At 40.8% G+C, this 26,225-nt stretch overlaps 1 protein-coding gene across 6 annotated transcripts in view; it reads left to right on the top strand.

Annotated features, from left to right (window-relative positions):
• Positions 1-26,225, top strand: part of ZNF609 (zinc finger protein 609) — a 232,199-nt gene that overhangs the window by 154,860 nt on the left and 51,114 nt on the right. For all 6 annotated transcript variants that reach the window (XM_057542961.1, XM_057542960.1, XM_057542958.1 and 3 more), the window contains one exon: positions 11,612-11,837. In XM_057542961.1, coding sequence (XP_057398944.1) covers positions 11,612-11,837 — 226 coding nt within the window. The remainder of the gene's footprint in view (positions 1-11,611; positions 11,838-26,225) is intronic.

The raw sequence follows: 26,225 nt of genomic DNA, 5'->3' as shown, positions 1-26,225 counted from the left end.
TATTGGATCATATCACTTTCCTGCTTAAAACTCCACAGTGACCTTCTTTAGCATGACATGTAATCTCCCACCACTTGACCATTCCCTCCATGCCAAACTATTGTGGTTCCCTCTCAGGCCATGTATTTGGTATTATATCTGACTAAAATAACCTAATTTTCCTTATCTTCCTGTTGAACTGATTTCTAAGACTCAGCTGAAACATCACCTGCCTCTCTCCCAGGTGTACACAAGTGATTTTGCCACCTTTGTACTTCTTTTACATCCTTTATGATACTTCTTTAATTACTTGTTCACATTTGTTTACCTGCCCAGACCTAGGGACAGGGACCATATTAAGATTCATCACTTGCCATAATACAGTGCTTAGATTATAGTAAGTATTTAATGTTTCTGAATGAAGAAAGGAATCCGGAAAAATAATGCTTATTAGAAACCAAATTAAGTTCTAAAACATGACACTCTAAACTTTCTCTCTTTTCCCAATAGAGTTTTTGGGTGGGTAGATTGGAGTGCCTTGATTTCTTCAAGATATTTGAAAAAGCCTTTTATGATATTCTTGATGACATGTCAGTGAAATGTGGACTGGATGGTGATACAGTTGGGTGACTTTACAGTTGGCTGAAGAGCTATATTTAAAGAGTATTCATCACTAGATGTTAGCTAGGTTAGTATACCACAAGACTCTGCCATTGATCCAGTCTTGTTCAACATTTTCATTATAACTGATGACTAAATAGAAAGTATGCATATAAATTTGTGGGTGATATGTAGTGGTCAGGACTTTTTCAGTTGTGATGGAAACCTGGCTCAAGCTAGTTTAAGCAAACGAGGAATTTGTAGGTTCTCACCAATGGAGTTTATTCGTTTCCGGCAGGGGCTCAAATAATGTCTTTGGGGTTCTATCTTTGCTCATTTCTATTCTACTTTCCCCTGAATTGGCTTTATTCTTAGACAAGCCTTCTCAAGTGTTAGGGAAAATGGCCACTAGCAGTTCCAGGTTTAATTAGTCCTTCCACCTTAAGGGACCAGGGGAAGAAAGAATCTCTGTAGCCTGTGGAGAACCTATTCCATGTAGTCTGAGTAGAGTTGGGCCCACTCCTATAGTGGAATGAAGTTGGGGGAATGGATTTCCCACAGGAAAGAGAAATTCCTCTACCAGAAGAAGGGAAGACATAATGAAGTCAAAACTATACTAGAATGAACCACTGCAGCACTGCAGATGGATAGTTCAATTACTGAATGTCTGAATAGAGATTGACAATGTCATAAAAGACTGAAAGATAGAATTAAATTGTAAGATATTGTTGTTATTACTATTATTATCATCATTATTGTTATTGGCTAATATTTATTGAACTTTTACTGTGTCTTGGGCACTATACACTAAGCACTTCGTATTCAGTTAATTGCTACAATGACCGTATGAAATATAGGTACCCCTGATGTTTTTACAGAGCTGAGATTTCATCCAGTCTGTCTTTTAGGATGATGAGCATTTAAAGTTTAAAACAGTTACCTCCATTTTTATTACATGAAGAAATAAGGTACAGAACAGTGTATGTAGTGCACTGTCATTTGTGTAAAAAGAATGAAGGGAAGGTACATATAAACAAGCAAATACATATGCATTGGGTTGATTGCTTCTGGGAAAGGAAACTGGTGGTGGGGGTGGGGATCAGAGGTGGAAGAGAATGTTTTCAAAGTTTGAGCAGAAAAGATCTAGGGAGTTTTAATGGCTATGAAATTCAGTATGAGCTTTCAAGAGTGACTTGACTCTTAAGAGTAACTAATAATGGCTACCATTGGAGATTGCCAGAATACTGTAGACATATTGCTAGGCCCTTGACATACGTTAAAGAATTTAATCTTTTAAGCCACCCAGTAAAGTAAGGGTTATTTTCTCACCACAGGGTTAGGGCGGGGTGGATAAAGTTCAGATAGGGGTTTTATTTTTATTTTATTATTTTTTAAAAACTTATGTATTTATAGGTTTATTTTTGGCTGCATTGGGTCTTCGTTGCTGTGCGCAAGCTTTTCTCTAGTTGTGGCGAGCGGGGGCTACGCTTCATTGTGGTGCACAGGCTTCTCATTGCGGTGGCTTCTCTTGTTGCAGAGCATGACTTCTCTTGTTGCAGAGCATGGCCTCCAGGTGCACGGGCTTCAGTAGTTGTGGCACGCGGGCTCAGTAGTTGTGGCTTGCAGGCTCAGTAGTTTTGGCGCACGGGCTTAGTTGCTCCGCGGCATGTGGGATCCTCCTGGACCAGGGCTCGAACCCGTGTCTCCTGCACTGGCAGGCAGATTCTTAACCACTGTGCCACCAGGGAAGCCCTATTTTTATTTTTTATTTATTTTTTAAATATTTATTTATTTGTTTATTTGGTTGCGCCAGGTCTTAGTTGCGGCAGGCGGGCTCCTTAGTTGTGGCGTGTGAACTCTTAGTTGCAGCATGCATGTGGGATCTAGTTCCCTGACCAGGGATCAAACCCGGGCCCCATGCATTGGGAGCACAGAGTCTTAACCACTGTGCCACCAGGAAAGTCCCCAAATAGGGGTTTTATGACTATCTATTATAGAAAAGATTTCACCCTTGAGTGGTTAGGTTAGTTTAGTTAGATGATCTTGAAGGTTTTTCCACACTATGATGCAATTTTATAATTTTGTCTTGCACATGCTCTCTAGGAACCCAAATAGCTTTGCTGCTTAAGGTGCTTTGTTTAGACAGAATGACCTCTCATTGGAATCACCCATTGTTTCCTGTCAAATCTGTAGGTCTTATGTGGAAGTTATACAGAATCAGTTGATATTCTGTGACCTTATATTATAGAACACAAAGTCACCTAGGAGACACTTGGGCATTGAAGCATATCTAAGCAGATGGCCATTTCCCACTTGGTTCAGTAGTGCTAAGGTGTCCATAATCAGGAGTTAACTCAGACTGTACAACACCCTTCATACCACTTTGAAGTTTTATCTCTATACCTTAGCTTAAGTAGCAAAGACAAGGAAGACTTCTGTAGGAAGTGATGGCTTCTGGTTAATTAAGGGGCCCATTTTAAAATTTCTTTTAGATAAGCCATGTTTAATTTCTGAACTACTAAATTACAATTTCAGAGAAGTCTTATGCTTAGCAATTTGAGAACAAATAGGCACTAGAGAGAGTGATTCACCCTCCGCCCACAAGGGTAAGGATCAATTTTATTAGTAGTTAATGACCATCATTCTTTTGTCCGTATTATAAACAATTAACTGAGCGCTTTATTCTCCCAAATTTTTAAAATACTCACTCATTACTCAATTGCTGAAATTTATTAATACCTAACTTGTGAACATCCCTTAGTTAAAAGATCCTTAGTCTGGATCTTAGGAGCTGTCTTTCCTACTCCACTCTTGCTAATAATTTTCCCTGCCTTTGTGTCTCTTTTTCCTTCACTGTCTTTCCAAACTGCCCTGTTGTGGCAGACACTGTTGTTTGCCTACTGAACAGGCAGCCTCCCTCAACTTCCTTGCTACCAGAATCCCAGTTTTGTATAGGAATCAGATGGCATATGCTTCTGGAGAAGCTGATCACTTACCCAATCCCAGAACATGAAACTTGATTACTTCTCAAAATGTAGCACTCAGACCCCTAAGTATCTCTGAGACCTTTTCAGAGGTCCTGCCAGCTCAAAACTATTTTCATGATAATACTAAGACACTTGCTTTTTTCACTCTGTTGACATTTGCACTGATGGTGCAAAAGCAATGGTAGGTAAAATGGCTGACATCTTGGCAGGAGTCAAATCAATGGCACCAAATTGTACTAGTAGCCATAACATTCTTAACTGCTGTGCCCTCACAGTAAAAGGTAAACATTTTTATATAGCTAGTTTCACTTTAAAATATCTTTAATAAAGCAGTAACAATTATTAGCTTATTAAATCCTGACCTTTGAGTACATGTCATTTTATATTCTATGTAGCAAAATGGGAAGTACACATAAAGCACTTCTTCTGCATCCTGTTTGTCTCTAGGAACAGCGCTTGTGCAATTGAGTTGCAAGCTGAACTAGCCAGTTTTTTCATGAAATGCCATTTTTACTTGAGAGAACAACTAACAAATTATAGTTATTCAGGCTTGGGTATTTAGCAGACATTTTCTTGAAAATGAATGAAATAAGTCTGAGACAGGCTGGGACCAGGGACCCTTTGCTGCAGTGCTTGCACCTGTCTCCTCCAGCAACAAAATGCCAAGAAACTATATGGGACTAAAAATAGCTTTGTGCATGCCCAGTTGGGGCAAATTATGGACAACAAAATACAAAAAGACCAAAAACTCAACTGCCACTTCTGAAGAGCCAAGAGCAAAAAAACAGGGTACCAGGAGCAAAAGCAAGATATTGTGCATGCCCCCTGCACACAACACCACCAAAGTGGTGGACAGACCACCTAAACTACCCCTCTGGCCCAACCCCCGGACCCACCCCTACCATTACCCCATATAAAGAACCAGCTCGCCCTGCCTCAGTGAGCAAGCCAGGGAACTTGCTACTTGTTTTTGCTCTCTCCTGCTGCAGCAGGAGCCCCAGTGAAGCCTTGCCTGAATTCCTTGTCTTGCATCTTATCAATTTCTACTGGTTAGAGAAGGCCAAGAACACTGGTTGGTAACAAGCCTATTATTCCAAGGACAACAACTGACAGTTATTTGTTGTTAATGATAAAATTTGAGCTTTCAAGCTAACATTACAATTTTGGAAAATTTGTATCTACCCCACTATGAGTTTGACACCTTACCAGTATTTTAAAGACTTTTCTGATAAGCTCAGAGACAATATTAACAAATAACACTTTTCAGTATTAATGGAATATGTCAACATTTGAAAGAGCTGTCTAACTCAGTGAACCAGTATTTTCCAAATGATCAATGCATGATGTTAAAAAAAAAAAATCATGCAGTTAAAGAAACATTCCAAGTGCAAGCTAGACCAATGGATTGTAATCTAACAGAGTACAAAAAGTTTCAGATTCCACATTGTCAATAACTTTTAAGAACTATCACTCATTGGGACTTCCCTGGTGGTCCAGTGGCTAAGACTCCGTGCTTCCCAATGCAGGGAGCCTGGGTTCGATCCCTGGTCAGGGAACTAGATCCCACATCCCACAACTAAAAGATTCCACATGCCACAACGAAGATCCCGCATGCCGCAACTAAGACCCCACGCAGCCAAATAAATAAAATAAATATTAAAAAATAAAAAGAACTATTACTCTTTGCGCTTTGGGGTCACATCAAAGGAGAATATCCACAATTATCTGAAAAGGACATACATATCTGTGTGAGACCAGTTTTCTTTTTTTTTTTTTTAAATAAATTTATTCATTTATTTTTTGGCTGCGTTGGTCTTCGTTATCAATGTTATCACATGTCTAGTCTGGGTATCTACCACATAGTCAAGGTACAGTTCAATCACTGCAGGGATCCCTGTGTTGCCCTTTCCTCACTACACCCACCTTCCTTCCTCCTCCCACCAACCCTTATCCCTGGCCACTGCTAGTCTGTTCTCTGTGTCTCTAATTTTGTCACTTCAAAATTGTTAGTTGTTTTAAATTAGTTAATTAGTACGTACTAAAATCTTTCAGTTTTAATTTCTAACACAGTGAATATCAATAGATATAGCCTACATAAATAAAAGCTGTGTAAGGTTCTCAATTTTTAAATCTGGGTTCCCAAGACCTGGAAGGTGAAGAACAGCTGGCTTAAAGCAGGAAGAATCATTCGCATTTCTCCTTCCCGAGCTGCTGCAGAGCAAGATGTGGTTTGTGATGTCTCAATTAAAATGCTCGTGTTTTCTCATAGGACCATCACTACAAATGATGATTAGGTTCGTAAGTACAGTTCGTCCATCCATGTTGGAGGATATGTTGAGACTTTTCTTTTGACATCTGTGATTCTGAATGATTCAGAGAAAGGCTTTAACTTGCAGTTGTGTTTACTTTCCTTAAGGGGAAAGAGGATGGAGTAGAGAAGACACGTTACAGCCGTGACGTTTTTAGGAAATGAGTATGTAAAAGGAGGTAAGAAGCGTGTTCAGGAGAGGAAGTAGTTGCAGCCAAAGAATGAATTTTTCTCAAATTCTTTATTCTTGAGAGCTAATTCTAGTGCTTCCTTTGGAACAATGTAGGAATGGGAGGAGGTATCATCAACCTTGTGTGGAAAATAAATGTAGTCAGTTTCAGAGGTAGGTAGTACTTAGGTCCCTATGGTTGCTCGTCAGCTACAAAGTTAATAGTTTTGCTGAAGGCAAATGTGGTGCATTTCAAGCAGGCAGGACACTGTAGAGTGAGAAGACTTGGAAGAGCAAAAGAGATGCTTCATTCAGCAAAAACCTTTGCACAGTATTGGACACTGCCATGTGATTTATGTTGTGCATTGATTTTGCTTATGAGATTTTTTCTTTTGTTCAATTTCCAGCATAATTTACTCAGTCCCACACATTGGGAGTTTTAGACAGGCTTGAATATTAGGATCATTTGATCTGCCATCTCCTTCTCTTTACCAGAAGAGTCTTTAGGGTCTGAGCCTGAGACTCTATAGGGATCATCTCGGAGACCTCCCTATGGCTAATCTGTAGTCTTTAAATTATGTGTTCACTGCACTTGCATTTTGTAGTACACACTGGAACAGCCTTCACTGCTGATCTTGACCAGGTGATGATTGATTGGTTAAAATTGAATGCTAAAGTAAGTCTTCTTTGAATAATAGAATATGTAGCTTTTAAGAACTGTTTGATGTTTGGCTATGGTGCCAGCTACCACGTCTTTCTTTTTCTCTTTTACCTCCTTGTCTTCTACTACAAAATGTCTGGGAAAGTAACCAGAGTTACAACCAAATTCTTCTTCAAAGCAGCCCAAGTGAAATCTGGAAGCTCAGGAAACCGGCAAGCCTCGTTTTCCCCCTCTGACCCCTCCTCTCCCCTCTCCTTCTTTCCTTCCTCCCTCCCTCCCTCCCTTCTTTCCTCCCTTCCTTCCTTTTTTCTTGGAGAGGCACTTGGAAAGGTACTTAGTGTTTGAAAAGGAGCTGATTTCCTCCTTCACTAGTAGTTAAATGTTAAGCTGTTTGGGGATTTACTCGGAATATTCTGTTGCTTTCTGACAAGAGCTTCATGGAGAGGAAGAATTCGGATTCCTGCCTCCATCTTCAGTTATTCCATGATTTCCACCCTCCAGCCTCTCATAATAAGGATCTTTCAGAATAAGCAAAAATAATCCTAAATTATTAAAAAAGAATACAGTGAACTTATTTTGTCTCAAATTGTCAATCAACAGAAGGCAGTTCAAACAATTGAGGGTTTTATTCCGTGTTTTAATTTGAGAGAAATATAAATAACACAATAAACTGATAAATGGGATTTTTAAAATTACCTTTTTTTTTAAATAACCACAATAAAAACTTTGTGAGCAAATCAAGTTTACTATAATACATCAGGGTGAGTACTTATATTTTGTCCATGAATCAAGATCGTATATTACTGTTAGTGTTGCTGATGCCGAGTCACTATAAAATCTTGAAGGATCTTTGGAATTATTGAAGAAAGAGAACTTCTTATTAATATAGTATTTAGTATATTTGATGACATTCTACTTTCTGCACAGTCTTTCCTGATAAATGTGAACATTCATCTAACCATGATCCCCAGTAATCTTTCACTCTTGGATAAAAGGGAGTTTCTTAGAGCTACCCCAGTTATCAGTCGAACCAGCTCCTTTTCTGCCTTTTGACTGTGAAGGTAAAGATATCAGACTCATATTTGTGAAGAGGAGAGTCTGTCCCAAATATTTCTTTGCTACATTTTCTACCCTTAAAATTATGTTGCAGCCTTGAAATTTTTTTCCTCCATTAGTGCCTCTCAAGTGTGGGAGGCAGCTGAAGTCAGTGTATAATTGCTTATTGTGGGGAGATTAATGGCTCTGGCTTGTCTTTATTCTCTCTAGTCCTCATTTTTGTGTCACCTGCCTATCAACACTCAGACCCCTAGTAGGTGCTATTAGACTAATATCTAAAGGTGAATTGAAAAGAAGTATCATTAAAAAATAAAGGACATGAAATATTGGGAAACTTCAGAGATCTCCATCTTTAAATTCTGTCTCTTTTCAGGTTTTGTTTTGTTTTGTTGTTTACCTTCCCATTTCAGTGAGCTCCAGGAGCCATGGTGGCACTTCTTAGCATTTCAGAATCTGAGAATTGGCCCAGCTTTTATCATTGTCATAGTTGTTAAGGTATTTAATGACCTTAACTTTTCATATTTCTATTGCTTATTTTCCCTGCTGGCATCAGTCTCTTGACAATCCTTGCTCTTATATCCTAGGCATTACAGGAAAGATGGCAAAATGAGTCCTTTTTTTATTTTTATCCTCTCCTGGAGAGTGTTAAATGAAGCTATGTTTGTTCCGATGAATAGTAGAATTTGAAATCCCACAAAGCCACCTAGGTTATTAGATGAATATCACAGAGCTGCTTATGATGCACTATGGCTTAATGTAGATTATAGATGTGACCAAACAGTAATTAGCAGAGCTAGAGCTGTAATTCAACATTATTGTGCTGCTCCTTAGATTTCTTTTGCAAAGTAGAAGGAAACTGAACAGTAGTTCCACATCCATAGGTAGATTTCCTCACTTCTCACCCTCAGAAATCTCGTTTAACTAATCAGATAGTTAAATAAAGTCATCCTCACACAAACAGAGATCCTGAACTCTAGTAACTTAACTCTGATCAGTAAGGGTGGTTTGATGCATACACATGTTAATCAGCTCCTCATGTGTATTAGTTCTGTTATTCTTAGTGATCAGTTCAGCTAAGTTTCTTCTCTTCAGATGTTCTACCTCGGGGTTTAATTTGGCAAGCTGCTTGAATGCAACAGTGGTGTTTTGTACTTATATCTTAGATGTTGTTTTCTGGGTCTGTTAGTATAGAATTGGGAGCTTAGCTTGTCTAGATATTAGCAGCTTATCTTTTCCCTGGCCTCCCAGCAGCACTGAATAACCTAACAGGAAATGAAACCACTTACAGAAAAGAGCTGTCCTTGATGGCAGAGTGTGTAGGTGACTCCCTGGGGACTTACCGCCTTCTCTGATTAGGATTGCTGCCTCAACGATGGGACAGGTTGGCAATAGGACTTGCTCAAGGGAGGCAATCAGAAAGTTCACAGGAGTGACCTAAAAGGTTCAGGCCAATTTCTTTGTCCAAGAAAGAGGACTTTGCAGGAATTTCTCTTGCTAGTAGAAGAAAGGTATAGAAAAGGGAAAAAACTCTTAAGCAAAGGAAATGCACATATTAACTGGGAAGTTGCTTCTGTCTTAGTTCTTCCCCAAGAGAAAGAACCAAGAAACAGAGGTGAGGCTAAGAGTGAAGATGGTTTGTATACTCTGTCTCTGATTTCCCCTTTCTAGTAACTCTCACGGGTAAAATCTCCAGGAAACTTTCTTTCCAAAGAGTTAATGAACCACCTTCTTATAGCATTCCTGAGAGGACTTAATGATTAGAGCCAGAGTCCAGCTCTACACAGGAGTAGTAGGAAATCCAGTTTATTTTTTCTGTTGTTTTCACCTTCAAATCTGTGCTTAGAAATTTAAAAAAAAAATTTTTTTTTTTTTAATATTTATTTTTGGCTGTGTTGGGTCTTCGTTTCTGTGTGAGGGCTTTCTCTAGTTGCGGCAAGCGGGGGCCACTCTTCATCGCAGTGCGCGGGCCTCTCACTGTCGCGGCCTCTCTTGTTGCGGAGCACAGGCTCCAGACGCGCAGGCTCAGTAGTTGTGGCTCACAGGCCTAGTTGCTCCGCGGCATGTGGGATCTTCCCAGACCAGGGCTCGAACCCGTGTCCCCTGCATTGGCAGGTAGACTCTCAACCGCTGCGCCACCAGGGAAGCCCTGTACTTAGAAATTTTAAAGGGTTTTTCAGGCATCTACCACATCCCAAGAAGTTTGCCAAACTGGATTATAAATGCCTGATTTTCAAGAGTACAAAAGACCAAAAATGCCTTTTGGCATATACCATGATGCAGAAGATTCATTAGACAGGCTTCCACTTCCGTTTTATGAAAAGGGTGGAGTTAGGGAAGTAGAGGGTGGATGTGTGTAACAACAAACAGATAAGGATAAGGTTTTGGCAGCTTTTCAGGGACCAGAATTGATCAGAATCAGTGTTCTAGCATTCTGTGGACTCTGATGGTGATGGTCTGCAAATACCATCACTTGACTTGTAAGCCAAGAAGTCAGAGAGCTACCTGTAGAGAATGGATGCAGTACCCAGATCTCAGCTTCCAGGGTAGTGTTCGAGGCCAGGAAGGTGTAGGGGTGTGTGTGTGTGTGTGTGTGTGTGTGTGTGCGCGTGCGCGCGTGCATGTATGTGTTTAAAAGGAGGGAGATGGATTATAGATAGAGTGGTGGTCATGCAGTAAACTATTTCAGAACCAGAGTTCTGTTGCAGAGCTGTCCAGCAGCTTGGATTATGGGTGCATGTGTGCCTTGCTTTCAGTGTGGGTCTGTTGAAGGTGTACATTCAACCTGTCTTTCACAAGGGAAAGAGGGTCCCAATCCTTGACTCTTATTTTTCTAGGTCTTCTGATTGGTATCATACTTAATCTTTAGGGAAGATCAGTCAGTGTGTGTATTGAGTGCCTTTGCATATTCCAGACACTGTTTAGTTAGGGTGTAGGCAATATTGACTCAGAGTTGGTACTTTGTCAACCTGATAAATGCTGGGGTTTAAAGAATTAAGGGATTATTGCTTTTTATTACAATTTTTCTTTCAACTCTAGATGTGTTGCTTTCTTCTTGGAATCTAAGTAATTGCATTCTTGTGAGAGGGTCTAGTTTTTGAGGTAGATTGCTGGTTCTTGTGTTTGACTATAGACTGCTATAGATTGGTTTCTGGATAGTAACAGTACCTCCTGTTTCTTACACGTACACTTGATGTTAGATTCACACTCCGAAATGCCATTCTCATTAACCAATCGCTGTTATAATCTCTGTGGGTTAGAAAGCCCCGACAGGTTGCTCCCAGCCCTCCTGTAACTTTTAAGTAGATTTCCTTCTACCCAAAGATGAATTAAAGCTCTAGTCTTCCTGAAGTGGCATTCCTATGATCTGGATATTTCTCCCCTTCTTTAATCCTACCTGTATTCTTGGATTCTATACCTGATTAATGTATTATTTGTTGAATGATAGATTGGAGGGAAGCAAAGTGGTGGCAGTAGAACATGCCTCAGAAGCTGAGCCTTTTCTTTCTCATCAATCTGTGTGCTCCCTTGCTATTGAAGTCTGGCCCTGATTCTCTTTCACTAGAGATTTTTAAATGAGACAAGTTTTTTAATACACTTTTAGCCAAGCACAGTTTATGAGGAGGATTGTTAATAAGAAATAGAGCTTCTCCTAGTCCAGGGTGCACTCATCTAAACCACTTAGATTTGTAATGGTGTCATGAGCTAGAACTTGAAAGTGAGGACCAAAGTCTTATATTTAAAGCCCTCTGCACTCTGGCAGGAAAAGATGTAGGACTAGATTAAATACAGAGAAGTTATTTCCTATAAATATCTTCCTTGTAACTCAGCTACTACTTTCTCTTCCCCCACAGATGGAGTCCCCTGTCTCCACACCAGCAGTGCTGCCACTGCACCTTTTGGTGCCAGTGGCCAATAATGACATCGCATCGCCCTGTGAGCAGATCATGGTTCGTACCCGATCAGTTGGGGTCAACACATGTGATGTGGCTCTGGCCACAGAGCCCGAGTGCCTGGGCCCCTGCGAACCTGGGACAAGCGTCAACCTTGAGGGCATCGTGTGGCAGGAAACAGAAGATGGTAAGTGCTATGTGTGGCTTTCCCATCCCTTCTCAACCTGCTTCTGTCAACAGGGGGCTTATTGTTATAAATAATACCGCGTATTTATTAGGAGTCCAAATGACCATAGTTTGCTGGGGATACCTACCCAGAGGATTATAGCAAACTTGTCTGTAAAATTGCCTAGCTTCTAGAGATTGCCAGTTTTTTAAATTAATTATCTCCCCTTCACAGCTATTCAACGGTGTTGGCCCTGGTACTTAAGCGGTCATTTGATAGGTGCTGGCCATGCAGTAATTCAAACTGTGTCTATACTCTCCATTTCCCTATCATTTTATATGGGAGAATATGAATATAAATGAACTTTTGGGTCAGGCTTGAAGAGAAAAAGTAATAAAAGGGCAGCTGTGGGAGTCAAGAAAGTGGAAAACAGTCACCCCTAAGCTGACTTAGTTGGCTCATTGGATATGCAGCTCTTGCCTTTTTTAGCACCTGGAGGTGCAGCCGTCTCCTTCCCACTGGTTGCCTCATTGCCCAGCCACCCACGCCACTTTACGCATCTGTCACTTAGTACAGATTTTATAGGCCCAGGCAACAGGGAGCTGTTTACATGGTCTTGTTTTCAGGTATCCACTAAGCAGTTGGCTCACTGTAGGGTGCTGCTGCCCAAGGCTACCATCCAGACTTCTTGTATGTTCTGCTTGCCCCTGAGAACAGAATCTCTTCTGCTCTGAAAGTTTGTAAACCTGAAAAATTAGGGGTGCAAAGGGACTTAACCAGGTATTTCAGATCCCTTGGTACCATCTGCGGCGATTTGATTTCAGTATTCCTTCTTTTTATAAAGAATCCAAGTCCTTGTGAAAGAATATGTGGTTAGAGAGGCTGGTCCTCAGAGTCCCATCATGTCTCTGCCTTAGTAACCAGGCTTTCAAAGCATCCCCACTCTGAGGAGTTTAGAGGCCCAGAGGAGCACAGCTAATTATCTCTGATGATCATAAGCAATCTTATCAGTCTGCCTGTGGAAATTCAGGCACTTCATTCTAGTCATTTCAATAAAAACCAGTCTGCCTCTCTGAATATTTTGCCGTGATCCAGTATTTATTTAAGGTTTTCCATGCAGTAGGTGCTGATGTGATACAGGTTAAGAATTCTGTGTTCTTGGCTCTCTCGTTGTTAGCAATATAGTAAAGTTTCAGCTTTCAGAATAACATTGCTGATAAGGTTTTATTGTGTGCCTGAGACCATAATGCAAAAAGAAAAAGAAAATAATCCTATTGTGTTAGAAACTGATGCAGAGACAGTAAAGAGACAGGTTGACCTAGAGGTTGACTCTGTATGTGTGTATACAATATACAATCTGGAAATCACAAGTGGCTATCTCTGATTTTAAAAATCTCATCTGCCTGTGGCCAAATATCTAAACAGCCAGAGTCTGTTGGAATGACAGACATATCCAGATCACAGCTCTGTGCCACCAAGCAAACTTCAGGGCCTCTTGCTTCAATATATTGAAGATAGAAAACATCAATTTTCTGCCAATTTACTGTATTCTTCCCATCTTTATGGTAGTGACTTTCTCCAAGAGCAGTATGCTTTTTATGTATGTGAACCTGATAAAAACTCTGAGAGTGAGGCTAATAACCCTTTCACTCTCCTGAGAACAATGGTTACCTTTTAATCTGAGGATTCCTGTTCTCCCTCCCTGCCAGGGGGATGTTAGCATAGATTTTTTTTTTTTTTAATTGTTTGCTCTGAAAGACTTTCTGGTTGTCACTGGCAGCCTATCACCAAGTTCCCCTGTTACACACTTTCAATGCACCCTGTACTTTATTTCACAGCACTTATCACAATTTGCAATTTTGTATATAATTGTATTTTTCTGTTAATGTCTATCTCTTCCACTGTTCCAAAAGTTCTGTGAGCTCAGAGACTGTGTTTTGCTCACCATTATATCCCCAGTACTTAATGGCTGGCATCTATAGTAGGCCCTCACAAATATTTATTTGAATGAATGGATGCTTACACCATCTCATTGTCATTTCTGGATCTATGTTAATATATATCTAATAGATACTATAAAATCAGATACTTTCCAGAATTCTATACCTTCTCTGAAACTCAGAATAAATATTACTTTCACCAAGTTTAAGATCACTCTAACTTATTTAAACCTGTAAGATGTTAGTCCTCTACGTTTAATACCATATTTTCTCCCACCTATCATGTTGTATTTCAGGGCTTATTACCTCTCTTTTCTTTTTCTTTCATCCCAAGGGAAAGAGAACTGTTCTGCAATGATATACTCTACTTTGCTTTCTGGCCGTCCCAGAGGGCCTTCACCTGAACTGTCTGTGGGCAAAGTTCTGAATTAGGATCAGAACTGGTTCACATTCCTTTTCATCTTTAAACAGAGATTTCCTGCAAAGATCACTCTCTGTAGATCTGTAAGATCTAGTGTACTGAGTCAGTTTTCAAGTTAATGATAAGAACTACATACAGATACTTTTTAAAAAAATCCTTCCAGCCTTCTAGGTTTTTTTGTCTGCTACCCCAACTTTTTATACTTTCTGTCTCTTTGCCTGGCAGACTACTGTCTTCAAACTGAAAAACCCTTACAGCTTAGAGAGAAGCTATGAATGCTTGGCCTCTGAGGGGAATGGAGGATCCTGCGGTTCCTATAGAACTGAGCCACCTTGCTGAGAACAGGTGTAGGGGTCATGACCTCAATTCTTCCTGATTTCTTTGCTTACCTGTCCTGCATTGTTGCTTTCTTTCCTATCTCTCACTGTAAACCTTGCCTTGGAGGCATTTTGAAATTCCTGCAGATCCCATCTCCTTTTTAGACTGTTCGTGATTCAGCCAGCACTACAAAGATCCTCCTTAACTAGGCTCAACCTTAGGACTATTAAGAAGACCCAAGTATAACCTGGAGTGTCTTCCTTGGCTTTTTTAAGACGTATTCTTAGCATTTATGCAGAGGTCTGATTCCCCCGATTTCACTTTGTCCCACCTCACTTCAAATCAAAATAACAGGTTCCAAGTCTATTTCTGGTTCACAAATCTTACCTTAACCCATGGTCCTGGAAACATATACTTTTGTTGAGGCAAAATTGCTTACTGGCTTCTATGGCATTTTAAAGAAAGGCAAAGCTGACTTATTAGATAAGAATTCCAGGAAATGCTACAGGTTCTTTCTAGACTACAGCACTAAGTCGAAGGCCATCACTAGTGATATATTTTACTTCAGCAAATGAGCTTTCTAGACAGAATTTGTGGTATAGTGGAAAGAGCCCTAGAGTGAAAATCAAGAGACCTCTATATCTCTGCCACTATTGTTGTGTGACCTTGGGCAAATTCCTTAACTTCTTTGGACTGTAGTTACCTCATCTCTTAAGTATAGTTGAACTAGACGACCAATAAGGACATATCCAGCTTTTAAGTTATTAGAATCTATGGCTTAAACCTTGGAGTCAGCGTGGATCCAATACTAGTTGACTATGGCATCTTGAAAATGAATCGTTTCAGAGCTTCCCTGGAGGCACAGTGGTTAAGAATCCACCTGCCAGTGCAGGGGACACGGGTTCGAGCCCTGGTCCGGGAAGATCTCACATGCCGTGGAGAAACTAAGCCTGTGCACCACAACTACTGAGCCTGACTCTAGAGCCCGTGAGCCACAACTACTGTACCCATGTGCCACAGCTACTGAAGCCCCCATCTCTGCTACCCAACCAGATGCAACCCAGAGCGGTTCTACTTTTGGGTGATTTATATGTTAAGCTCCTTTGTAAAACTATATTTGAAGAGGATTCTGCTGTTAAAAAAAAAAGCTTTGATAATCATTTATCTAGGTTCACCATCCCACTCCATGTAGAAATCCCTCTTACAACATCTCTAAAATTCTTTTTCTCCGGTCTTCTTTACCAAAATATCAGAAAGACAGAAGTTGTAGTGCTATAAGGCCACATTTTTGAAGCTGAAGTGAGTGCAACTCCGTTGTATTCCAGAGGGTATGAAAAGCTCTGTGATAAGCTTGGCCTTATCCTCCACAGCTGAATTCTAGCTTAATGATTTGGTGAGGAGGAGAAAGTTTTCAGTTTTTGCACTTGGTAAAGGTTTTGTCATATATGTGCACAAAAAAACATGGAAAGGCTATGCGTCCCCATCTCCACATCAGGGTATACATTTTTAGTCCAACAACTAGGCGTGTCTGCAGCTGTTTGAGATGAATTGTTTTAAGGAATAATAGTGCCCTAAAGGCATAGTAGTACAGAACAAATATCTCTGAACTAGAGTCTGGAGAGTTGAATTCCAGAACAGATTGTGCATTTAGCTACCAATGTGATCTTGGATAAGTCTCTGAACTTCTCCTGGCCTTAGATTTCTAATTTATGGGGTCTTGGGTTAGATCTGTCCTGTCCAGTAGAACTTTTTGTGGTGGAAACATGCTCTCCAAAACCATAGCCTAGTGACACATGATATTGAGCACCTGAAATGTGGCACGTGGAACTGAGGGACTGAATTTTAAATTTTATTAAATTTAAATATTCATATATAGCTAGTGGTTTACCATGTTGAATATCATAGGGGCTAGGTGGTATTTAAATTACATATACTCTAAAAGTGTATATTTGCTCTCAGATGGAAAGAGTAATCTATGGGAGAAGGATGAGAGTGGGTAAATAGCTGACATCTACACAGAGCCAGGGTGACTTCTGTGTACTCTGGCCCCTGTTACCTAGCAAAACAGTTGGCCCTGCTTCAAACTCTGTGGTTGAGCCCTGTACTTTGGTCTGTGGGACAAAGTTTTCTCATTATCAGAGTAATAGGCAGTGGTTTTGCTTAGCAGGAAGTTAGTTAGCCTGTGGTAGCTCCGCTGAGAACCTGCCTCAGCGGTTCTTCATCCTCATCTGATTACAGATCCCGACTGTGGGTGTCTTTGTCCTTCTCACTAACAGGAAGAGGCTATCCATTAATCTTTCATGGAAATGGTAACCTTGATAGTTACCCTTGGTTTATTCTGTGTGATTCTGATGTAGGAAAGTACGTGTGTGAACTATGAAATATCTAATTTAAGGTATTTGTACTGGAAAGTTAAGATGGTTCTCAGCTACTGATTTTTCTTTTTCCTTGGCTATAATTAACACTCCTTCACCTTCAGTCTTGCCTCAGGCAGCACTTACCTGGAGAGGGATGGTGCACAGTGACCAGGGTTTCTCCACTGCATAGCCAATTGCTTACTAGCCTGACTCCTGCAGAAACAGCTCTACCAATAGCACAGGCATAAAGAGCCAGCAGCCATTGTCTGGCACCACAAATCTCATAGCAACAGACCACCACATGGCAACGGCAGCCACACAAAGGAAACATTGGGGAAATCAACACTTACTTTCTCCTAGCCCCTCCTCTACACAAAACAACAGCCAACATATTCTTTCCACCTAGCAGTTTGCTCCCAGGGGGTGCCTTAGGGCAGTTACATGTTTGAACAGCCCTGTGGATTATGTTACCTGTCCACTGTCACAGATTTAAATCCGGAAGCCCTAAGGAAAAATTTCAGTTACAGCCTTTTTTGAGTTTCATTTTGCAAATTGCAAAATAAACTAATCTCCAAAGGAAAGAGATTCTTTTTTTTTTTTTTTTAGAAGTAGCTCTTAAAGAACTAGCTCTCTTTTTTTTTTTTTTTTTAATTATTTATTTATTTATTTTATTTATGGCTGTGTTGGGTCTTCGTTTCTGTGCGAGGGCTTTCTCTAGTTGTGGCAAGCGGGGGCCACTCTTCATCGCGGTGCGCGGGCCTCTCACTATCGTGTCCTCTCTTGTTGTGGAGCACAGGCTCCAGACGCGCAGGCTCAGTAATTGCAGCTCACGGGCCTAGTTGCTCCGCGGCATGTGGGATCTTCCCAGACCAGGGCTCGAACCCGTGTCCCCTGCATTGGCAGGCAGATTCTCAACCACTGCGCCACCAGGGAAGCCCGGAAAGAGATTCTTTTGTGCACTCTTACCCACCTCCTCCCTGCCTGCCAGCAAAGGACTGTCCGGCAGTTAAGTTGGCCAGGCTGCAGGCTTGCCAGATAGGTAAGGGTTGTTTCAAATGAGATTCTTTTGGTATTTCAGTAACAAAACCCTCTCAGATGGACTCAAAGACAGACCTATGTTGTTACTAATGCCATCCTCTAACAAATAATTTAGTTCCTGATACTTATGTATGAACCCCGGAAGTGATACCTAGGCAATAAATAGAGTTCTGGTATAAACTGGGTCTAATCACTAGCCCCGGCTGATTGAGCTTTGGCACATGATTCCAAGGGGAAAAGGCTCCATTAGAGACCTTCGAGTTCTCTTGCTCTGTTGATAAGTTTATCTAACTGGTCTGATACTTAGTTTGCTCATTTGTAAAATGAGGAGGTTGGACTGCATATCTCTGTGGTCCTTCCAGCTCTGATATTTATGATTCTGTGATCATTTGTGTGGGACAGAAGAGGGAACTGTCTTTGTTAATCACTGGTTGTGGCAAGATCTGCTGGAAGATGTTGTACCCTCCCATTTCAGTGTTTACACTGCTAAGAACAGGTCCTGGGGCTTCCCTGGTGGCGCAGTGGTTAAGAATCTGCCTGCCAACGCAGGGGACACGGGTTTGAGCCCTGGCCCGGGAAGATCCCACATGCCGCGGAGCAGCTAAGCCCGTGCACCACAACTACTGAGCCTGTGCTCTAGAGCCCGCGAGCCACAACTACTGAGCCCACGTGCCACAACTACTGAAGCTCACGCACCTAGAGCCCATGCTCCACAACAAGAGAAGCCACCGCAATGAGAAGCCTGCACACCGCAACGAAGAGTAGCTCCCGCTCGCTGCAACCAGAGAAAGCCGGCACGCAGCAAGGAAGACCCAACGCAGCCATAAATAAATAAATTTATTAAAAAAAGAAAAAACAGGTCCTGGCCCTGCCCTGATGGATAAAGCTGCTATAACAATGATGGGCAGAAGCTGTTAACAAACTTGGCAACTAACCTTTTTCTCCCACAGCGGGAGTTTCAGACCAGTTCAGGCAGAGCTTTGCTTGCAGGTCGCTGCTACTGCCTCTTGATACCAGTGAGATTTTCTCTCTCTCTCTTTCTCTTTCTCTTTCTCTTTCTCTCTCTCCACACCCCCTCTGTGTCTCTGACTATTCTGTGAAACGAGAGGCTGTTCTCTACCTCTTCTGCTGCTTCATTATCCCATCTCCCTTAGGCTTTACAGAACAAAGAAATCATAGGGCATCAACTTTATAATTTAGGCAGCTGGAGATAATTTCCCCAGGACAGGATGGATAGGTAGCTGATTCCCCCTGGCATGAGGCAGCACTGCTAAATGGCCATGTGTTTTGTCTGCCAGCCTTAGGCTTTGTTAGGCCCATTTAGGCTCCTCTGTATTTGAGTTAAATTATAGTGGCAAACCAGGCCCATGTACTTTTAGAGGGTTAGGGGTTAGGAAAAAATGGAAAGTGGGTCATTTATAGGCCCTGCTACTTGCTAATTACATAAGGAATTTTTGTTTAAATCGCTGTCCCTGTGCTTACTCCTGCCAGAGCCTTTATTTCCCTTAGTTGCTGCCTTCATGGCCTTCTCCATAGCAACAAGGTCTATGACAAAAAGGCTGTGGGGAGAAATTGAGTAGCTCCCCTCCCACAAATTGTACTCTATTTTCTTTTTAGGATGTCTAAAAAAAGCCTGAAAGACTGCTATCAAATAATTTTCTACCCCCATTGAACTCATAATCAAATGAAACTTTTAACCCTGAACTAATTTAGTGAACAACCTGCTTTCTTCTTATTTGACTCTGATTAGTCCCATCTTTTGAAAATTTTCCCATATCATTCAATACACTTGAAATACAGTGCATCTTCCCATTAAGCAAGCTCCCCTCTGCTTTTTAGTTTTTACCCTGCTCCTTAGAATTGTTGTATTTTAAAAATCTCCCAGAATTGAGTATCAATATGGAGAAAGAATGGGTGAAGAAAGTAGGAACCCCCCCGCCGCCACCCCCAGATGCTGTTGCATTAGATATTAGACTGGTCTGCCACCCTGGAGGTTGCACAGACTGCCTAAAGTATAGAACTAGTCTGCATTTCAGCTGCTCCTGGCACTGATCTACAGGAGTCACAAACCCAAAGTTTTTCTTTTTGTTTTTCATTAATAGGTCTTATTTAACAATAATATAAATATAAGTATGTGCACAAATCATAAGCATACAGGTCCTTGAATTTTCAAGAGTAGTATTACACATTTTGAACATAGAGTATGTACTTTCTTACGTGTTTGTATACCCTTGTAGCTGTTCAACATTATGCCAGTGAAATTCATCCTTGTTGTTGCATGTAGTTGTACTTTGTTTATTCTCATTATTTTACAGTATTTCATGAATATAATGTGAATATAACACTACTTACTTTCAGTTGTTGATGGACATTTGGGTTGTTTTTAGTTTGGGGCTGTTGTGGAAAATGTCGCTGTGAAAACAATTTTTGTTATTATTTATTTATTTATTTATTTATGGTTGCATTGGGTCTTCATTGCTACTCATGGGCTTTCTCTAGTTGCAGGGAGCAGGGGCTACTCTTCATTGCGGTGCGCAGGCTTCTCATTGCAGTGGCTTCTCTTGTTGCGGAGCATGGGCTCTAGGCTCACAGGCTTCAGTAGTTGTGGCTCACAGGCTCTAGAGTGCAGGCTCAGTAGTTGTGGCACATGGGCTTAGTTGCTCTGCGGCACGTGGGATCTTCCCGGACCGGGGCTCGAACCCATGTCCCCTGCATTGGCAGGTGGATTCTTAACCACTGCGCCAGCAGGGAAGTCCTGCCGTGAAAATTTTTTTACTTGTCTTTTGGGGAAATATATTCTATTCTGTGTATTTCTATTATAGAAATATAAATATATTTCTATTCTGTGTATACTTAGGAATGGAATTCCTAGATCATAAGGTAGGCATATGATCAGCTTTAATAGATGTTGCCAGTTTCCCAAAGTGTCTGAACCAATTTATACTCCTACTTCCAATTAGAATCCTGGTTGCTCTGCATCCTTGCCAACACTTGACCTTATGTCTTTTTCATCTTAGCCTTTCTGGTTGGTGTGTAGTGGTATCTCACTGTGGTATTAGTTTGCATTTCCATGATAAGTCATGAAATTAAGCATCTTTTCATGTACTTATTGGACATTTGGAAATCTCATTTTATAATTACATGTTCAAATCTTTTACCTATTTTTGGATTGGGTTGTATGTTTTCTTACTGATTTGTTAGGAGTTCTCTGTATAGTGTGGTTAAGAGTCCTTTGTCAGATATACATATCATAAATATCTTCTCCTGTTTCCTACTTTTTCGTGAATGGAAGTTCTTTGTTTTTATAAAGTCTGGTTTATCATTTTTTTCTTTTATAGTTAGTGCTTTTTTGTGTCCTGTTTAAGAAAACTTGGCCTTTCCCAAAATAATGAAGATATTCTCCTATATTTTTTTTCTGAGAACTGTATTGTTTTTCATTTCATATTTAGATCTGTAGTGTATCTGAATTTGATTTTTTTTAGGATGTGAATTTACAGTCAAGATTCTGTTTTTTTCATATGGATACATAATTGACCCAGCACTTTATTGAAAAGACCATCCTTTCCCGCACTGCAGTTCAGTGTCACATAAGTCATAAGTCAAGTGACATATGAATGGGTTTATTTCTGGGCTCTCTCTTCTGTTCCAGTCATCCATCCGTCTAGTCTTGTGTCAGTGCTATACTGTCTTAATAACTATAGCTCTATACGTCTTCATATCTCGTAGTGTAAGTCCTCCAACTTTATCATACTTCTTCAAGATTGCCTTGGCTATTCTTGGCCTTTTGCATTTCCATATAGATTTTAGGATCAGCTTGTAAATTTTTACTTGGGGGAAAAAGAAAAACCTGCTGAGATTTTGATTATATTGAGTCTACAGATCAATTTGGGAAAGACCTGAAGTTTTATCCTTTTATTTAAGCTTAGGATTACTCAGTTGGGGGGTGGTACAAAATCAGAGCAAGTCAGTGATACCACTTGCAGAGCTTGTTTAAAATACATGTTAGCTATCCCACACTCATATTCTGAATCATCAGGTTCAGGGTGGAGCTTGGGCAGGTTTATTGTGAAATAGCTCCCAAGATTTATGATTTGCTGCCATCACCACTGTTCTCCACCCACCCTACTGGTGAACCACTGACCTAGACTGTAATCTCCTTGGCTAGTGGCAGTAATTCACTGAGGCTGAAGTAAAATCTGACTTGTGTAATAATTACCAGTCTGCTTTTGAGGCTGTATTAGTGGGCCGCCATAACAAAGTACCAAAAATTGGATGGCTTAAAACAACAAATTTATTGTCTCATGGCTATGGAGGCTAGAAGTCAGAAATCAAGGTGTTGGTAGAGCTGTGTTCTCTCTGATGCTTTGAGGGAAGAATTCTTTCTTGCCTCTTCTAGCATCTGGTGTTTGCCAGCAGTCCTTGGTGTCCCTTGGTTTGTAGGTGCCATCACTCCAGTCACATGACTTTCTTTTTCCTGTGTGCCTTCACATTTTCTTCTCTCTGAGTGAGTCCGTCACTGTGTTCAAATTTATCCTTTTTATTAGGACACCAGTCATATTGGATTAGAGCCCACTTAAATGACCTCATTTTAACTTGATTGTCTCTGTAAGGACCCTATTTCAAAATAAGATCACATTCTGAAGTACTGGGAGTTTGGACTTCAATATATCTTTTTGGGGAGGGACACAATTCAACCCATAACAGAGGCCATCAAAAATTTTAGAATACTTATTGTCACAAGTTAGAGAAAGGAAGGAAATCTAGAACTGCACAAAATAAAGAGAGGCATTGCTTCCCAAGCCAGTCTGGGCAGAAGAGGATCCACCCTCTGATCCCAGCTGTTCCTCTCCTACATTACTATTTCCCATCTCCTTGGCACTGAGAGCCTCAGTGTGGTTCAGTTCTACTCTGTTAACAAACCCTGAAAATGTCAAGTGAAGATTACCGGAAAGAAAAAGAAGCTTCAGCATTTACCTACATGTCTCAGCTTCTAGCTGAAGAAGGCTGAAAAGGAAAGTACCTCTTGTAGGCTAGCCCCTAGCTATGTTCTTATCCTGATTCTTCCTGCTAGGTCATAAAGCAGTAAAACTGTGGACAAGTGTGATTCCATCTCAACCCCAGGCAAGTATTTCCTCAGAGCTGTCCCATTGAGATGATACCTTCCTTCTTACTCCCAGTGGTTTTCAGACAAGGACTGTAGCTGGACAGTCGAAGGCACGATGGCCTCTGCTGAGCCACCTCTCACGATGGTTATACACCGTGTGGTTTCCTTACCAAGAGGAAAGGGAGGATGTGAGATTTCAGGGTGTGGTAAACCAGCCTTTGTTACACTTACACAGTTTCCATGGTGTGAGAACTTGTAGGTGGGAGGAGGAGCTATATCAGATCTTTAGCTTTCCTCCCCAGCCTCCTGGTCCCCGCAGTCTAGGGGTGGAGTGGTTTACATTTGGTGGATGTTCCACTTTGGCCTTACATCTCTAACCTGTACTAGGATATAGTTTTCTTTTCCTGCTTAGAGTTTTAGCAGCATCAGATCTACCTAACCTTCTCCCCAAATTGGTACTTGCCTAATAATGGTTTCAGCTGGCCTCTATTATACTTGTACCTGAATATCTGTGGAGAGAGAATACAATAGTCATGTGAAAATGGTTCCAGGATGATGGGTGTTACCTTTGTGCTTTCTTTGGCTCATTCTGCCCCAAAAGATCCCAGAAATAAGGGTTTAGGATTTTTGTTTCCTGTCATTCCCAGAACGTTTTTGCTGCACATTAGAATGTGGGGCGGGAATTTAAAAAGCCATGGTGCTCAGGTCTCACCTAGCTAAACGAAATCAGAGTGGCTGTAGGTGGGAGCCAGGGGTCAGTAGTTTTTAAAGATCTCCAGGTGCATCCAGTGTGCAGCAAGTTGGGAACCACTGCTCCATAGGTTTCAAACATTTCTGCAGAAGACTTTATCCCAAATTGTTTTATTGGATAACCTCACAGATTTCTACTTAGAATGCTAGTAAAGGGCTCCTGGGAAGCTCTTTACCAGGAGCCCTTTACTAAGATTCTCTTTGGAAGTATTCTCTCTAAAGGAATAATAATCACATTTCTGCCTTTGGGTTTCTGGTTTTGAAAGATCCATGCATGATTTGATCCTTCCCTACAGTCAAATCCATGACTTGTAGATGAATGGATTGCCAGGGTAAGTGAGATAAAAACCTGGAAATGTTGCTGTTAAGCTGATTTTAGGCTCTGCCTGCGTGAGGTTTGTTAAGACATAAGACAAAAGAATTTATATCATAGCAAAACATTCTCTCTAATAATTTTCACTGAAGTAGACAGATTTGGGACTAGAGTTTTCCTTGAAATATGGCGCTCTTTACCAAAGTTCCTGATATTACTACATGGCAAACCCATAAAAAAGTTTTCAAATAACATCCAATTTAGGAAAAAAAATCTTAGTTGGTAGATGAACCACAGATGGTCCTAATTTTCCCTGGTCTTTTCAAAATCTCTGAATGCTACTCACTCTTGTGAATTTCTGATTATGTTCACCCTTTCCCTGTATCTGTGATTGGAACTTATGTCCTGGAAGAAACAGTGCTCAGAAATTTGCATAATCTCTAATCACTTGGCAAGATTAAATATTAGACAGTAATATACCAGAGATCAGCTATGGGAAGTGAGCAATTCCTACATTCCCCTAGTTGGGGCTTCCACAGAGGTAGTAGTACCCACAGTTCCAAACCAGCTTTCCTCGCAGACCTCCTCTTATAACTCCCTCCTCTCTCAGTCCTAGCCAGTTTCCTGTACTATATTGCTGCAGGCCAAGCTGCAGCTATGCTTACAGGTTTCCAGAAACTGTGACTTACTTATTTTCTTATGATCTCTTCCTCTACCCCTATCTCTAGAGAGGACTAGAAAACCTGAAACTAGTATTGACTGGGAGCTGAGATTCGTTGCAGGTGCACCCTCCTCCTTCTTGCCCTCACTCCTAGCGTCAGTAAACAAGCATGTCAGTCTTTCTCCTTTAGAAAGAACTTGGAACTACACAGAGCCCACTAGCAGGCTGTTGATCAGTTAGTGGTGGCTGAAAGGACCTTTGGCCTGTAAAGAGGCTTGGGAACAGTAAAGAGGACTCTACCAGGAAAGCAAAGAAAAGAGCACGGCTGAAGGTATATTCAGCTTCTATAGAACAGGACTAAATTGAACAACAATTAGGCACCAGTGTAAAAAGTGTCAGCAACAACCATTAGTGTTTATTCTTAACCACTCCCATTAGCACTGGACATTAGGCTTAGCTCTTTTTCTAAGGTTACAAGCTTTTTAAAAAAGAAGAGAGGGCTTCCCTGGTGGCGCAGTGGTTAAGAATCCGCCTGCCGACGCAGGGGACACAGGTCTGAGCCCTGGTCCGGGAAGATCCCACATGCTGTGGAACAGCTAAGCTCGTGTGCTACAACTACTGAGCCCACGCGCCTAGAGCCCGTGCTCTGCAACAAGAGAAGCCACTGCAGTGAGAAGTCCGCGCACTGCAACGAAGACTAGCCCCCGCTCTCTGCAACTAGAGAAAGCCCGTGTGCAGCAACGAAGACCCAACACAGCCAAAAATAAATAAATAATTTAATTTAAAAAAAAAGAGAGAGAGAATAACAAAGAAATAGAAACAGGGGTCTTTTTAAAGTAACAGATGATAGAACTGGTGTTTACACACCCAGGAATAAATCTCTTCACCAGAGCTTCTCTTAAGATGTGAGTCTTGGGGGTCAATTGTAAATTGCATAAAATGTATAAAACTATTTAATACCAAAGGGCTGTTGCCAAGTGTACTAGTTTTTAAGTCCAAAGTAGACACTGTGCACTGACATGCCATCTGTAGTTGGTGAGCCAAATTGATGAGCTCTTTATCCAGTGGGTAGCTTTGTGTTCATTATGAAAGATGATAAGTTGAAAGTTTGAAGTAAAGAAGCTTTTTTTTTTTTTAGAAACAGCATATAGATTTATTCTTGTTTCTACAACTTTCCGTTAAACAGATAAATTATATTCTTCATTATCTTAATCTTGACTGTTTTTAGTAATCTTTTTTACAAAATCATAAGTAATCCCTCTTATGGTGATTTTCATAGTATTCCCCAGAACATTTTTTAATGTTGGTTTGAATTATTTTTATTTATTGAGGTATAGTTGATTTATGATGTAGAGAAGCTTTTATATGTACCTTTGGACCAAGAGCTCCTCTACCAGGCCATATTCTAGTAAGAGGAGGAATTTGGACACTTGAAACAATCTTTGTTTTAAGCTGTGTTATAATGTGCTTTGTATTCAGAATGAGAGGCAATAAACTATACCTCCTC

This window comes from Balaenoptera acutorostrata, chromosome 3 (assembly GCF_949987535.1).
Source record: "Balaenoptera acutorostrata chromosome 3, mBalAcu1.1, whole genome shotgun sequence".
Classification (NCBI taxonomy): domain Eukaryota; kingdom Metazoa; phylum Chordata; class Mammalia; order Artiodactyla; family Balaenopteridae; genus Balaenoptera; species Balaenoptera acutorostrata.
The sequence above is the reverse complement of the archived record's forward strand: the minus strand, read 5'-3'. Positions and strand labels throughout refer to the sequence as shown.